This window comes from Musca autumnalis, unplaced genomic scaffold (assembly GCF_047663935.1).
Source record: "Musca autumnalis isolate F117 unplaced genomic scaffold, ASM4766393v1 scaffold_4, whole genome shotgun sequence".
NCBI classification, from domain to species: domain Eukaryota; kingdom Metazoa; phylum Arthropoda; class Insecta; order Diptera; family Muscidae; genus Musca; species Musca autumnalis.
Window position 1 is genome coordinate 70,665,802 of NW_027411977.1, and position 16,147 is coordinate 70,681,948.

Here is a 16,147-nt window from a genome sequence, read left to right on the forward strand (position 1 = left end):
AGAAAGTGTCTATATAAGCACCCTTTCTTTCAGAAAGTGTCTATATAAGCACCCTTTCTCTCAGAAAGTGTCTATATAAGCACCCTTTCTTTCAGAAAGTGTCTATATAAGCACCCTTTCTCTCAGAAAGTGTCTATATAAGCACCCTTTCTTTCAGAAAGTGTCTATATAAGCACCCTTTCTCTCAGAAAGTGTCTATATAAGCACCCTTTCTTTCAGAAAGTGTCTATATAAGCACCCTTTCTCTCAGAAAGTGTCTATATAAGCACCCTTTCTTTCAGAAAGTGTCTATAGAAGCACCCTTTTTTCAGAAATTGTCTATATAAGCACCCTTTCTTTCAGAAAGTGTCTATATAAGCACCCTTTCTCTCAGAAAATGTCTATATAAGCACCCTTTCTTTCAGAAAGTGTCTATATAAGCACCCTTTCTTTCAGAAAGTGTCTATATAAGCATCCTCTCTTTCAGAAAGTGTCTATATAAACACCCTTTCTTTCAGAAAGTGTCTATATAAGCACCCTCTCTCATAAAGTGTCTATATAAGCACCCTTTCTCTCAGAAAGTGTCTATATAAGCACCCTTTCTTTCAGAAAGTGTGTATAGAATCACCCTTTCTTTCAGAAAGTGTCTATAGAAGCATCCTTTCTTTCAGAAAGTGTCTATAGAAGCACATTTTTTTTCAGAAATGGTCTGAAGAAGCGCCCTTTCTTTAAGAAATTGTCTGTATAGCACCCTTTCTTTCAGAAATGGTCTACAGAGGCACATTTTTTCAGAAATGGTCCGTATAAGCACACTTTCTTTAATAAAGGCTCTGTATAAGCACCCTTTTTTCAGGAAAGGTCTATAGAAGCACCCTTTCTTCCTGAAAGGTCCTATAGAAGCACCCACTTTTTTTAAAAGGGGTCCATAGAAGCACCCTTTCTTTCAGAAAGTGTCTATAGAAGCACTCTTTCTTTCAGAAAGTGTCTATAGAGGCACATTTTTTCAGAAATGGTCTGAAGAAGCACCCATTCTCTAAGAAATGGTCTGAAGAAGCACCCATCCTCTAAGAAATGGTCTGTATAAACATCCTTTCTTTAATAAAGAATCTGTATAAGCACCCTTTCTTACTGAAAGTGTCTATAGAAGCACCCCTTTTTCAGAAAAAGTCTATAGAAGCACCTTTTTTCCTAAAGGGTCTAAAGAATCAACCTATAGAAGCACACACTTTTTTCAAAAGGAATCCATAGAAGTACCCACTTTTTTCAGAAGGGGTCCATAGAAGCATCCTTTCTTTCAGAAAGGGTCTAATGAAGCACCCTTTCTTTCAGAAAGGGTCTAATGGAATATCTGAATTACAAATAAAATATCTGAATTTCAAATGGAATTTCTGAATTACAACTGCTATTTTCTGAATTACAGTTAAAAATGGTGTAGTAGTGCTATTTACTTCCAAAATATGAACAGATCGATAAAAACAAAATTCCTGTTGTAGGGTATGGACCCTAAGATTTGTTTTAGCTACTCATTCACTTGTACAAACGCCTATCACTGAATGTATATACTCGTATATTTGTATGCCGCTTTATTCTCCAGCATTTGTTTGCAACCCGAGAGAAGATTTGAATATGCTTTGCTCTGCTCTGCCATCCAATTGTATCAATCAGTGGTCCGTAGCCAGGGTGGTTAGTTGTGAGTGGTGACATTTTATTGAAACCAAACAAAATCATATTACTATACGAAGCCGGATATACATGAGCAAAAAAACAAAATACGGACAATTTTCTACACGCTCTGCAAAAATACTAAATAGAAGAACATTTAATTTCGAACTTAAATTAATTTAAATTAAAAACAGAAAAATATGTCAAGTTTGGGTCGTTTACGTTTAATAACTTTCGATGTGACCAATACTCTGCTCCAGTTTCGATCAAGTCCCGGCAAACAATATGGTGAAATTGGCGCCCTATTTGGTGTGCGCTGTAATAATAATGATTTAGTGAAAAATTTCAAAGCCAATTGGTACGTAATTTGATGATGTTTAAGTGAATGAATTAAAAACAATAACAGTGGAACTTATTTATATTTTTTATAACATAGCGGATAATTTACATAAATGAAGTGTGTTTCTGAAGAAAACAGTTCGACTGATTTATCATTTTAATCACTGATTTGATTACCGTATGTAGGACACATAACATTTTATAATCTGAATCCACTATATCTTATCTTATTACGTGTCATTATCGGCCAAAATCATATTCTTGTGTCCACAGTCCATCTTTGTGATGTAGAAAAGGAAATGTGAGTTATTGCTTTGTTTTAAATATAGTTTCAGGTGTTATGAACAATGAACTATAGGTAATTTGCCCTGTTTTTGAGACAAAAATTAATAACAGCGGAATTAAAGGATTTTTTAACTTTTTAAATTATTTATGTGTAAAAGTGAGATAAAACAAAGATTTTTACAGATAAATTCGGATATAACGAACAACGGTTATAAGCAACTTTGTATATACCGAACAAAGCTATATTTTCCAATGCAATTTTCATTAGTTTTCTTATACACAACAAACTGTTGAAAACGATCACGGTAGTAAGTGACAAAAATTTTGTCCCCGCGAGTAGATTTTCCAATGAATTGTTACTACAGTTTTGTATATTTTTTGAATATACGCTAATAAAGACGAGTTTAGTACTCCTTCAAACCGTATAAATGATTAACATGTAATAGAGGGATAAAATAAAGCTTACTACTGCCGCACCGTTTATAGAAAACCACGGATATACCGAACAATTTGACGCCATTACTTATTTTACTTGCAATGAAATTGTAAACAACAATCAGCCCTATTCTGAACGCATGGGAGTTGGGAATTTTTTCCCATTCCCACATTTTCGTATTCTGAATAAAATTTTTGTGGGAGTTTTTTCCCATTTCCCATCTCCCCTCATTCTGAATGAAGTTCGAATTGGGAATTTGTTCCCATGGGAAAAAAGTATACATTCTCTATCTTGAATTGTGGAAGAATTTTGTTGGAAAAATCTCCCCAGCAAACACTGTGGGAGTTTGAAAAAAATTTTCAAGAAATTTCATATTTTTATGAAATTTCATATTTTAAGACACCTACACGACAAAATTATTGCAAATATTTATAATCGCCATGTGTTTGCTTAATAAAAGCATACAAAATGTACTGCAAAATATGTCATTAGTAGACTTCGGATTTTGCATATTCTTATATGATACAAAAACCTGCAAGAATCTAACATGTTTTACACCGATAAAAAATTTTCCTTTATGTTATCGAACAAAACAACAACAAAAATGTAGTAATAATTAGTAGATTTTTGCAGTTCTGGAATAGACGATATGTATTGAAATACGAGAAAAAGAGTCATGATTGATTCTATTAACGCTGCACAGCAAGAAAAAACAAATCAATTTCAAAAGAATTTTTGGCAATAATTATTAAAATATATTGGAAAATAACCATAATATATACAATCTTTACAACTTTTATTCATTTTCGTAATATAACCTTCGGGTTTTTTAAATCAGACGACTAACGTTCTATTGAAAACGTGTTAGTCTCCTCAACGACACGACAACGATCACACAAACGTACATACATATATGCCAAATTATTGCAATGCTATTCCATTTTCCGAAATGCCTTTTCTTGAATAGGATCGTTATTTTTGAACGTATGTAGAAGCTTGAAATTTTGCAAGGGCATGTGTTTTAGTTTTAGATTCAATCAAAAACGTATTTTATTTATTTATTTATTTATTTATTATTATTTTTTTTTTTTTGAGATACGTCTTCGGAGATTTATGGTGACGATATGTAATAACACGCAAAAATATTTAATAATCGAGAAAAATATCCGAATTTATCTTTTTGAATTTTTTTTAAAAATATGCAAAATTCGAGTTCTAGCGATCATTAGGAATAAGTAAAACTAGCGATATACTCGTTAAACCCCTAACTAAAATTACTCCGTATCAACATACAATTTTTAAAGTTCCTATTACTTTATACACAAAAATTATGTTTGCCTACTAATTAAAAAATGCGTACACCAATTCGCACATTCTGAAGAAAATGTGCTTATTAGAACAACATCACACATCGTTGACTCCATACACTTAAAAAATCCATAAATCAATGCACGGTTGTTGAATTAAGTGAGTTGTGCTTTGCTAATCTAATTCAAAAACCGCGAATTCAATGCAAATAGGCATTTTGTATTACAAAACAAAATTACAGCCCCCAAAAGTATGCTATAATAATTTGGTGTAACTAATTTCGAATTTCGAAATTTCAGCTCCCACGTTTTGTTGTTCCCACGTCGTTGAGAATATGGAAAACATGGGAATGGGAAATTTTGCTATATTATATATTAAATAAATTCCTCTCGCAATTGCCAATCTATTCCATTTTACATATATTTATATTTGGTTTATTTTTCCGCGGTTTTAAATACATTGAAATATGCCTTACAATATATATTTTTTTAGTCCTTCTTCGAAATTCTCACTTTGACTGCAAATTAAACCGTGATAATGACGCTATTTTGAAAAATATCATTCATATTAATAAATTTGGACATGTTCTTTTTTCAATGCCAACTAAAAAATTATTATTATTAAAAGTTGCAAAATCGAATTTTTGCCTCAAAAACTGGGCAAATTACCTATAGTGCAATGCATTAAACAAATTCTTGGAGAATTACAAACGCAATTGCGATTATTTAGTAATCACTATAAGCATTAAAGTAAAATAGTTGTAGATCAAGTAAACCGGGTCACTGTCAAGGGGACGTACGCTGTTACGACCTATACCTACTCCTATTACTATAACTGAATGTTTGTTTTTGAAGGCGAGAGTTGAATAATAGGGTGACGATTTTTCGACTTTTTTGCATAATTATAGTTGTGTCTTTTTACTTTTTCAGTAATAATTATTCAGTAACTTCTTTTCAGAGAGTAAGAGAGATTTTACTCTTTGATACGAAAATAGAGAAAAAAGTAAAACGACAGCATTTAGTAAACTTTAGCAAGATAACAGTTGATAACCAAAACAAAAACATTGGCGCCAATGCATGAACGAAAAAATTACTCCAAAGCAATGAAAAAGTTCTTCAATTTTAAGCAAAATAAATAAAAAATAATTAATATATTAATAAAATAATCAATAAATAAGCCCGAGTCGTAATATTTATAGTATTTTTCCACAAAAATAAGATAAACATTGAACAGCTGACCATTAGCAGATGATTAAAAATCAGCTGATCAAACTTGCTAAATGTTGCTGGGAAAAATTCTTTCAGCAACTTTTAGCAATTTCTCCGCAAACAACTGTCAAAATTGTTCTCTCACTTCGCTCTCTTTTACTGAACTTTTGTGTAAAAAGACAGCATTTAGTAACATTTCGTAATAATTATTACAAATTATCACGTAAAAAGACACACCTAATAACTAAAACTATATGATTTCCTACTCCACTGTGAGGATATAAAATATATGTATATGGGACCTATATCGTAATATGAACTGATTTCGACATAATTTGGGAAATTTATTCTAGACCAAATTCCGTCATATATTCCCGATTTCATCAAAATTTGAAATTTGTGCATCAAATACGTGAAATCGTCCGAAAATATTTATGGGAGCTATATCCAAATCTTAGCCGATTTTCACAAAAAGCAATATCCTTATTTCTATGGCTCAGAAAATGATATTCCCCAATTTTCAGCTGAATCGGACAATAAGTGCGATCTGTACGTTTCGACTCAGAAAGTGATTCTATGTATTTCCCCGAAAGGAACTACGGGTCTATCTAGTAGAGCTAGCAAACCCTCGATATTCCCAATATTAGATATTTTCGATATAATGTTTTAAAATATCGATTGCTATCGATATTATCGTTAAGTTGTCAACACCATTAATTTGGAGATGAAAATGGCGGAAATGTCAATGATTTTCTTGAAATTTTGCTCAAGTAGTTCACAGAAATGTAAAGGAGAATAAACAATTGCTTTTATTTTATAAAAATATTAAAAAATACATGTTAATTTTCCGAAAAATGTGTACGTGTGACTACGGACTTACTTTCTCACACACACACGACAGAAAAGCAGCGATGTTTTTATTTATTTCAATGAATTTCAGGTTAGGGGTTTTTATTCCGATAATATCTATAGGCAAAACTATCGATCGATATTGAATTTTTAAATAATAATCGATATTATCGATAGTGCCATCGATTTTTGCCAGCTCTACTATTTAGTTTCCTTATGCATATTACGCACTTACCACAGTGTGATGTAGGGTATAATAACATTTATTCCAATTAAATTCCCAGTAGAAAGTGTCTTTAAGACAACATTGATGAATCGTGCACCACATTTCCAATTCTTTCACGACTCTTTGTTTGTAACGTTACTGCCAGTTGTATTTGTAAACAAAACAGGGAAATGTCTATAAATTATTTGAATTTAAAAAGCTAATAATTTTTCACATTTGGTTGAATATTTTGGAAAACATGAATGAAAATTCGTTACATTTTCAATTTTTATGTTTCCACATCATTCCACTAAATGCATAAATTCTCGCAGAAAGTATAATTCTTGCAGAAATTCATAGAAAAAGCAGAAGCTGTTTCAATGTTTTGTTTTAGAAATCAAAGAAGCACATGTTTATTAGGGCTTTATTTTTTTAAATTTTAACAAAATACCTCACATATTAACCCCCAGTTTTTGTAACTTATTTTTGTTCGTTCGTCTATATTCGTAATCATGGTAGAACAAATACAAGGTAAAGTTAATACTACAACAAATACAACTCGAACAACAACCACAAAGGAATTTGTTTTTGTTTGGAACGTTAGTGTCAAATATAAATGTAAACAAAATAAGGAAATGTCTATAAATTATTGGAATTTAAAAAACTAATAATTTTTCACATTTGATTGAATATTTTGAAAAACATAAATGAAAACTCGTTAGATTTTCAGTTTGAATGTTTCCATATCATTCCACTAAATGCACAATATCACGCAGGAAGTAGAATTCTTGCAAAAATGTTTGGGGTCGCTCGTAGTTCATTGAAAAAAGAGAAGCTGTTTCAATATTTTGTTTTTGAAAACAAGAAGCACATGTTTATTAGGGCTTTATTATTTTCAAGTTTAACAAAATACCACACATATTAACAAATATTGTACCGCCTCTATAAGTGGTGTTTTAGTGTGCGACATGTCGTTCGGACCTGGAGGAGGTTACATGTCAATGATATGAAGGAGTCTTTATGGGAAATTGTTTTTATTTCAGATGAATAATTTTTTTCTTCAAAAAATATATGTCCCTAATATACATCGAACATAGAAATAAATATATAAAATGTCGTATGGAATTTGACACTAACACTACAGCCCAGTTCAGTCAGCTGGGTATTGCTGCTACCTTTTCTTGTTCTACCATGATTCGTAATAATTTAGGCATTCATAGCACAGCCCCCAGATGACATACACATCTAATTTTTCGTATACCCGTTCCATATATCGTTAAGGATTCCTCATTTAAAAATCAGCGCTCTACATTTGCGCTAAAGCGAGTAAATTGATCTACAAAATTTGACAATTCGTGTGAGAAGAATAAAAATTTTTACAAAAACTGGGGGTAACAAACGTTGTATCGCCTCTAAAAGCGGGGATTTACTGCGCGGCTTATCGTTCGAACTTGGAGGAGGTTACATATCATTGATATGAAGAAGTCTTTCTGGGAAATGGTTTTTTCCGAATGATATATTTTTTTTTTTCAAAAAATATATGTCCCTAATGTACATCGAAATAGAAATAAATGTATAAAATGTCATATGAAATTTGACACTAACGTTACAACCCAGTTTGTCATTGTCAGTCATTTGTACAAACTTTTGAGTTATCGTACAAACCCCGTATAACCGATTATTCTTAATCGACTTTCGAAAGTCGGAGTCAACTATTATTCGTAGTCGACCATTAGTCGTAGTTTAGCGCACATTCCACTTTCCGATTTTTATTTGTACTGACGAGTATTTCAGCTTTGGTTGGATGCGTTTCAACAATGAAGACATTTTGATTGGTGAAAGGCTTGTGATGTTGAAAAAGGCGCTGTGATATCAAACTTTATGGAATATTATTTCAATGTCATATATTTCTGCTTCTGTTTGACATATTCTATATGTAAAATGCTAATCAAGAAGACCAGCAAAGCTTTCAATCAGTACCAAGTAGATGTCGACAGTACTCAAATATAAAATTAATTATTAATTATTTTGATTCAGTTCGCCTTAAGTCATTTGGTATAAAAGCCAGAAAGGTGACAACTTTAGTATCTCTCTAAAAGCAATGTTTACGATGAACTAACTTTAAATTAACATTGTGGTCTCAGAATCTGCAAAGACTTACCAGTTATAAAACTTCCCATGTGGTAGCAATTCGAACGAATTTGAATTCGATTCATTTTAGAGAAACAGGCTATTAGTGTTCAAGGTGGTTAAAAAACTTCGCATATAGGTCCACGTTTTGGTACTGTCCCATATAACGGTACCAACGATTTCAAGATATTTTATCTACATTTGTATCTGTATCAACTATCAGTTTACCTTCACAATCTTTGTAGGAGGATGTGACTGTACCATACCCATTGTGACTCCTGAACATCTCGAGTTTATCAAGCACAAGTTGTTCCTGCTTTTTCTTCTGAAAATACGCTTATCCTCTTGTCCCGGTATTGTTTTTTTTTGCCACTTGGTGTTGCTATTGACGGCAGGGTCCGATTGTTTCAAAAACCCCTCAGAATTGGTATTCTTTCAGTATAAGAAGGATTATGGGTTTTTTGTATATATTGTATTGAGTGCTTCTGTCAGTGGAATAATTACGACCATTGCTTATCATCAGAATGTATTTTATCAAAATTTATCAATTTACTTATTCATTTCAGGCAAAAGATGAATCGATTGTATCCTAATTTCGGCAGACACTCAGCTTTATTGGAATGGCAACAATGGTGGAGAGAGTTAATAGCGAGTAAGTATCTTCAAACCCCCTTGTTTGGAAAAATCAAACTGAATATTTGTGTTCGTATTCCGAAGGGAGGTCTCTTAAGTAGTCCGTCTACCTTATATACCTATATTTTTATGAGATATTTTCAGTCCCACTTGTTCTTAGATAAATATTATTATCCCTCAGACCTTAAAATATATTTATAACAATAATTGCAAATTAAGTCCCAATTTTCATTAGGCGAGTTTACTTGCGGCAATTGTCAATTTGTAGGTGAGAGAGGGTGCTGAGAGGTAAAGGGTTACCATATGCCTCACCTCTCTCTCCTACAAAATGACAATTGCCGCAAGTAAACTCGCCCAATGTAAATTGGGACTAATTTACTTTTCGAATAATATTAATTGAACAGCCTGTTTCTGTATGTCAAAACGAAAATGTGTGCGAATGAAACACATCCAAACTTTAGTTTTCGAAATATTTTTACCTTTGCTTTTGCTTCAAAACAAATTTGAAAAACCCATACGAGTTTGGTCATGTTTCATTCGCAGACATGTTCGTTTCGACATACAGAAACAGACTGTAAATGCCTTCAAACGTTACATTTTTCGTAACTTCGATATAAGTACATATACGATTCGAAGCATTTCCAAGAGAAGCATTTCTCTTCAGTAGTGGAAATCTGTAACACATTTTTTGAGTTACAAATGTCGATAAAATTAAAATGCAAAATTATGAATGAAAGGTGTCAATAAAAGTTGACAACACTGTTGCTATCGGTAAGACATAGCGACAGCTTTATTTTGGTTGTTAACTTACCGAAAAATTTCGTTAATTTCCGAAATTATAAGCATTTTAATTTTACCTATTTTTGTCGGTAAGTCAAAAATGAGTTACAGAATTCCACTACAGCTTTCCTTTTTCATATACAAACAAAAAATTTTCGATTAATTCAAAATCCCAAAAAGTAAAAATACTTAAATACACGTAAAACTATGATGTTGAATTTTGGCAAATTTCCTTTTTTAGTTTAGTTTGGCAAATTTTCAACAAAAGGGTAGTAACTCAAAGTTTCTTATATTTCAGTAGAGCTAATAAGCTGTTGATACATTACTAGTAACTCTGAAGACGTGAAGAGTGGCATTACGGTATTTTTTGAAGAAAGAGCAGGCAAAATAATGGTGGGAGTTGAGCATTATGTATCGTTTTTTTACTAAAAAGTGAAAATTTAAATATTTTGAGTTACTACACTTTTGTTGAAAAGGTGCGATATGTAGGTGTAGGTGTGTAGTCAGCCCAGTTAATAAACCCTTCCCAGTCAGCATTTTTTGAAAATTTTAATCAAATTCGAGTCTTTTTTGATCCGACTGCACGATTAAAAAGCTAGAATATGAGCTCATTTTCTGATCATAAATGACTCCTTTGTCGGTAGGAAAACATAACCTCAGGCGACTCTTCTAAACAAATCACAAATGAGTCTTTTTCGAGTCGTATTTCAATCATTTATTGGTGTTTTGTTGATTAATTTCGGACCCTTTTTCGAGTCTTTTTAGAGTCATGTTTATAATCATTTATGAATCTTTAGGGAGTCATTTATGAGTCTTTTTGTTAGACGAAATAAATTAAAAAATTTTCTTTTTATTCTTCTTTGTTTCTTTCCTTTGTTTTATAGTCTTTTCTGCTTTGTTATGTCTTTTAATTATCCTTTATGTTGCTTGGTGGTTAGTATACTGCTTCTTCATTTCACTTGACAAAACCTGTTGTGTTGTGTTTGTCTGTACCTTTAATATTATACGTTACATTTATATCAAAATTTTGTAGAAAGTGTATATGAGAATTTTATTTTTTTATTTATAAATAATTACAACCAAATAAAAATAAAACAAAACAATCAGTTTTTAATCACCTAACTGTTCAAAATATGATCAGAGTATACATAATTATAATCACTTTTCAAACACCTGTATGACCCTTTTTTGATTAAGCATTTTTCAATCTTCCAGATGATCAAAATGTGACAATAAATAACAAAAAATTGTCACATTTTAAACACCTCAATGATTTATTTGTGATTGCTACACATTTGTTGTTGTATTTTAAATTGAACTCTTTTTAATCATTACAGGGAGTCACTTTCGAGTCCCTTTCTGATCACACAAGCGACTTAATCAATTTTTGATCACCAAAAGGACTCTAAAAAGACTCCTCAATGTGATTTTTGAAAAAACAGTCTTCTAAATGCTATCTGGGTTCATAATAAATATGTATGTATGTGCGGTGAATATGTACATATATCGTAATGGAGCATTTTTTATTATTCATTCTAAATTTTCATTATTTATTTTATTATTTTTATTAACGAACTTTGTTAAATTCTCCTTTTTAGACACCTTTGCCGACAGCGGGGCCCGCATACCAGAAGAGAAAATCGAAAATTTCAGCAAACATTTATTGGAACTTTACAAGACCACATCATGCTGGCAGCTCTGTAATGGCAGCATCGATCTCCTCAACTATTTGCGCATGCAACAGCAGTTGGGGGCAAGAGAAAACCCTAGAGGTGAACAACCTTTTGTTATGGGTGTCATTGCAAATTTTGATCCACGCCTATCCAAATTATTGGGTAATTTAAAAATTGATCATTTTCTCCAATTCGCTCTGAACTCGTATGACTGCAAGGTGGAAAAGCCAAGTAAAGAAATATTTGATTTGGCAATTGAAGCTTCGAAATTGAAAGATCTTCATCCCGAACAATGCCTGCACATAGGTGATGGACCCACTACAGATTATATGGCTGCTAAAACAGCTGGTTGGAATGCTGCCCTGATACATGAGAAAAATGCCGATTATTTGATGCAAAAATATGGTGAAGATAAAATCGATCCAAACTATGTATTTCCCAGTTTATATGATTTTCACAAGAAATTAGCAAATAATAGTATAGCATGGTAGAGAATAATTTAAAATATACAAAAGTGGAGTAATAAAGTGGAATAATAAAGGAAAAAAAAAATACAAAACGTATGTCTGTATGTTTGTAAATATACATATGTAAACATTTTTATTATATACCCTAAATTTCAATAAAAACAATGAAACTTTAACAACGTGCGTTTCCATTAGAGCTATGATTGATTTAGTGGTTTTATATCTGCTAAGAGGGTGGAGTGTCTTTCGAATAGTTCTACCAAAGGATCTTGTGGTTTGTTATATTCTTTGTCAAATTCTACACCAATAGCCCACAACGATTCCAAATCATAGGTTTCTCTTGTTTTGGGGGAGAAAATATGCAGTGCTATGTTACCCAAATCCATGGCCATCCAATCACGACTCTTTTCTCCTTCAATTTTGGGTAAGATATCACCTTTTTGTCGCTTCATTTTGTAGACACGTCTAACAAATTCCGCCGTGGCTAGCATATGGCGATAGCTACGACCGCTGCATATTACCATGTGGTCAACATATTTCAATTCCTTGGGTACAGAACAGACAAATATATCTTCCGCACTTTCCTTGCGCAAAACATCCACTAGGTCTTCCACATCAAAGACACCATTAACCCCTCCTTCAATAAGAATAATAAGAATAATTTATTAAGTAATTTGAACTTTTTATTTTATGCTGGATACCAAGATACTACTTACTTTTCAAATTAAGTCCGTGATAAGCATCATTGTACATGTCATCCGGTTCATCTTGTGTTTGATAGCGTTCACGTTCCTCAACCACATCCAATATTTCGGGTGACTCTTCTTCCTTAAACTCTTTAAATTTGTGTCTCATTGCACCGCTAAGAATCGATGGTTCTGATTCCTCCTGAACGACCTCATTATCTTGTTTTTTTACTGTCGCCGGTTTAATTTCAGGTTTTGTAAATTCGTCATGGAAATAGCGCAGAACTGGGACACTCAAACGTTTATCGTGTATTAGACGAAATAGCCGGGTACTCAACATATTTTTGTTAAATTTTAGTTAAATTTAAAATTTATTATGCGAATGGTATTGAAAACAGCTGGAAACCAATCTGTCAAAAACATATGATTTATAACATGTGATGGAAAAGTTGCCATACTTAAGAGAATTAAAGAAAGTCCCCGATATTATTCTACCCAAGGCAAATTTATATAAGGTAAATGCATGAATTACAACAACTAACAAATTTACAAAACCACCCAAAACAATGCACAATTCTTATGTTTTAGGCTACTACATATGTTGCTAATGGACAATGTAACTTTCTTTTTATAATTTATCCTATATTTAAAGTAAATAAGGCTGGGGAGCCAATATCATGGAATTATTTGAATTATCAGGAATATTACAATGCTATGTAATACATTTATTAGGCCAAGAAGGCTTCTGTGTTACAAGTGAAGAAATAAATAAATAAAAACATTGTTGTTATAGAAAATTACAATTTGAATCAAAATGGGATGAAAGATACCAAGGAACGGTCCTGACCGGCTTTAACATGGAAAAGTCTAGGATTTATCTTAGTCCCTCTTTCATCCCAAGTGGACACTGACCTCCCCGTGGTGTCACCTAGGGTAGCTGCCTTTAACACCCGCTAAAGGTAGGGTTTAAAATTTGCAGCTTTGTCTGCTAAAATTTCTTTAAAATAAGTTTAGCAACAATGAACAACGGCAACATGTAGCAACAAATTTCACAAAAATATTGCTAGCGATGATATTTGATATTGTCGCTTTAATAAAATAGCATCTGGCACACAAACTCATATTTTGCAGCACACATGATCAACACATATCAGAAAAGAGAATAAGTTTCAACGGCTTATAGCCCGTTTAGACTATACCCTTATACGATGATTAAGGGCATTATCTCGATTTAAGTGCTTAATCCACCCAAATCCACCCTGATTTACCATACAAAATTAAATCAACTCAAAACTTGGATTTGTTTTAAATCAAATGTTAAATCGAAATATTTTGATATACAACACTGCTTTTTGCTCCTAAAAATGCAACTATTGCAGTCTGTACCAAAATTGGCAACTATGTTCATGTGTCGTTTATTTACTAGGGTTATGACTTTTTGACATTTTTTCTCAAAAATGAGTTCCTGTAGCGAGAGTGAATGAACTTTTGCCTATTAAAAATTTGCTCCAACATTTTTTTCCTGTTACACGAATAAGTGACATTTTGCCTATTAATGACTAAAATAATTTTTATTCCATTTAAATATTGAAAAAGGTCCCGCACAAAGCACTTTCAATTTATGTGATACATGGAATAAAACTATTGGTCTGTTCCAGAACTGCAAGAATCTACTAATTTTTACTATTTTCTTCGATAACATAAAGGGAAAATTGTTATCGTAGTAAAAAATAGTAGCTTCTTGCAGGTTCTGGAACAGAGCATATATATGATATAAAATGATATATGTATATGTAATAATATGACGATAAAATTGGTGAGAAACAAAAGCTTATATCATTCTAAATATGTCCTGTGGCTTTAACGATTGTTTTGAGTTATTTATCCAATTGTTTTCCAAAAAGCTCATCTATAAAAACCTTAAAAGCTTTTTGTGCGTGAGCTTTTTTCTATCGAATCACCTTGTAATTAAGATTTTATCTAATCTTATGCAAAAGCTCATCAAAATATGAAAATATGAGGGATGTGAGGTTGTAAAAAAGTCATAACCCTATTATTTACATTTTTCAAATAACTGTAAACACAAACACACACAAACAAACAGAAGCGGAAAAATAGAAAAATATTAAATAAAAATAAAATGGATGTAGCTTTAATTTAATATAAATTGTAAACAACATATTTAATAGCAATTTGTCAGATTATTTTTTGCAGTATTCCATTCCATTTTTAATTTTCAAGCAATTCTTTTAGCAAATTCGCGTATGTATACGTAAACAAACATCAGCTGACTGGCATCTTATATCATTTTAGACTAGTCTAAACAACTAGGATTTGAAAGTTGGATTTAGAAATCGAGTCGATTTAAACTGACTAGTCTAAACGGGCTATTAGCCATGTTTTCAACAAACAATTGTTTTTGAGATCAGGGTTACCAGTGTAATGCATTAAAAATCACGATATAATTAATTCCACTTTTTCGGTCAAAGGACGTGTGAATTTTTGGTGAAGCTGTTCAATATATATTTTTATACCCTCCACCATAGGATGGGGGTATATTAAGTTTGTCACTACGTTTGTAACTACTCGAAATAATCAATGTAGACCCCACAAAGTATATATATTCTTGATCAGATATACATCGATATAGCCATGTCCGTCCGTCTGTGGAAATCACTCCTGCGTCCGAACGGATTGACGTAGGTTGATGAAATTTTGGAAAAATATGTTATATTTACGTAGGACTTTTGGTATTGAAAGCGGGCTATGTAGGTCCACGCTTTCGTATAGCCCCCATACAAAATGACGCGTGACGCGTCGTCGTTTTAAGGAATTTTTAAGATATTTGGCCCATTTTACCACCGAATTGGTTGTAATTTTGTACTTTGTGTCTCCAGAGGCCAGAAAACATTCCTACCAAAGTTGGGTTATATAGGTCCACGTTTTGGTATAGCCCTCACATAAGGCCCCTTATAAAGTACGTGTCATTTCAATATATTTTGAATGTATTAGACCCATTTGACCGAAGAATCGGTTGTAACTTTGTATTTTGTGGTTCCAGAGGCTAATGGCCCCGGCACATACGGTACGTTGTGCGTCGCGTTACAACAACCACATGAAAACTTCAAGAACAAACTTGGCATCACTTACACTTTTTTCATGTGGTTGTTGTAACGCAACGCACAACGTACCGTATGTGCCGGGGCCATAAGAGAAACATTTCTACCATAAAATGTTTATATAGGTCCACGTGTTGATATAGCCCCCATAATACAATATCTCCCGATTTTCGATATTTTGAACGTTTTAGCCTCATTATCAGGTATATGCCCACGCCATCATATAGCCCCCATAGAACGGTACTTTCCGAATTTCGGTATTTTGAAGGTTGTGGCCACATTAATCCACCGAAATGGCGGAAATTTGTGGTGGAGGGTATAAAAAGTTCTGCCCGACCGAACTTAACGCTTTTCTTACTTGTTTTATTTTTAAACAATAATAATTAGT

At 32.6% G+C, this 16,147-nt stretch overlaps 2 protein-coding genes across 2 annotated transcripts; one reads left to right on the forward strand and one right to left on the reverse strand.

The window, feature by feature from the left end:
• Nucleotides 1–1,656: 1,656 nt before the first annotated feature.
• Nucleotides 1,657–12,130, forward strand: Reg-2 (Rhythmically expressed gene 2). The gene is made up of 3 exons (XM_073982775.1): nt 1,657–1,999; nt 8,968–9,053; nt 11,413–12,130. The coding sequence occupies exons 1-3, from the start codon at nt 1,842–1,844 to the stop codon at nt 11,976–11,978; spliced, it is 810 nt and encodes a 269-aa protein (XP_073838876.1). The 5' UTR covers nt 1,657–1,841; the 3' UTR covers nt 11,979–12,130.
• On the reverse strand, nt 12,055–13,123 carry RsfS312 (ribosomal silencing factor RsfS-like protein, 312). Its single transcript, XM_073982776.1, has 2 exons — nt 12,671–13,123; nt 12,055–12,591 (listed from the first exon to the last, which is right to left on the reverse strand). Exons 1-2 carry the CDS (start codon nt 12,978–12,980, stop codon nt 12,152–12,154), a joined length of 750 nt encoding a protein of 249 aa, XP_073838877.1. The 5' UTR covers nt 12,981–13,123; the 3' UTR covers nt 12,055–12,151.
• Between the last annotated feature and the right edge of the window lie 3,024 nt (nt 13,124–16,147).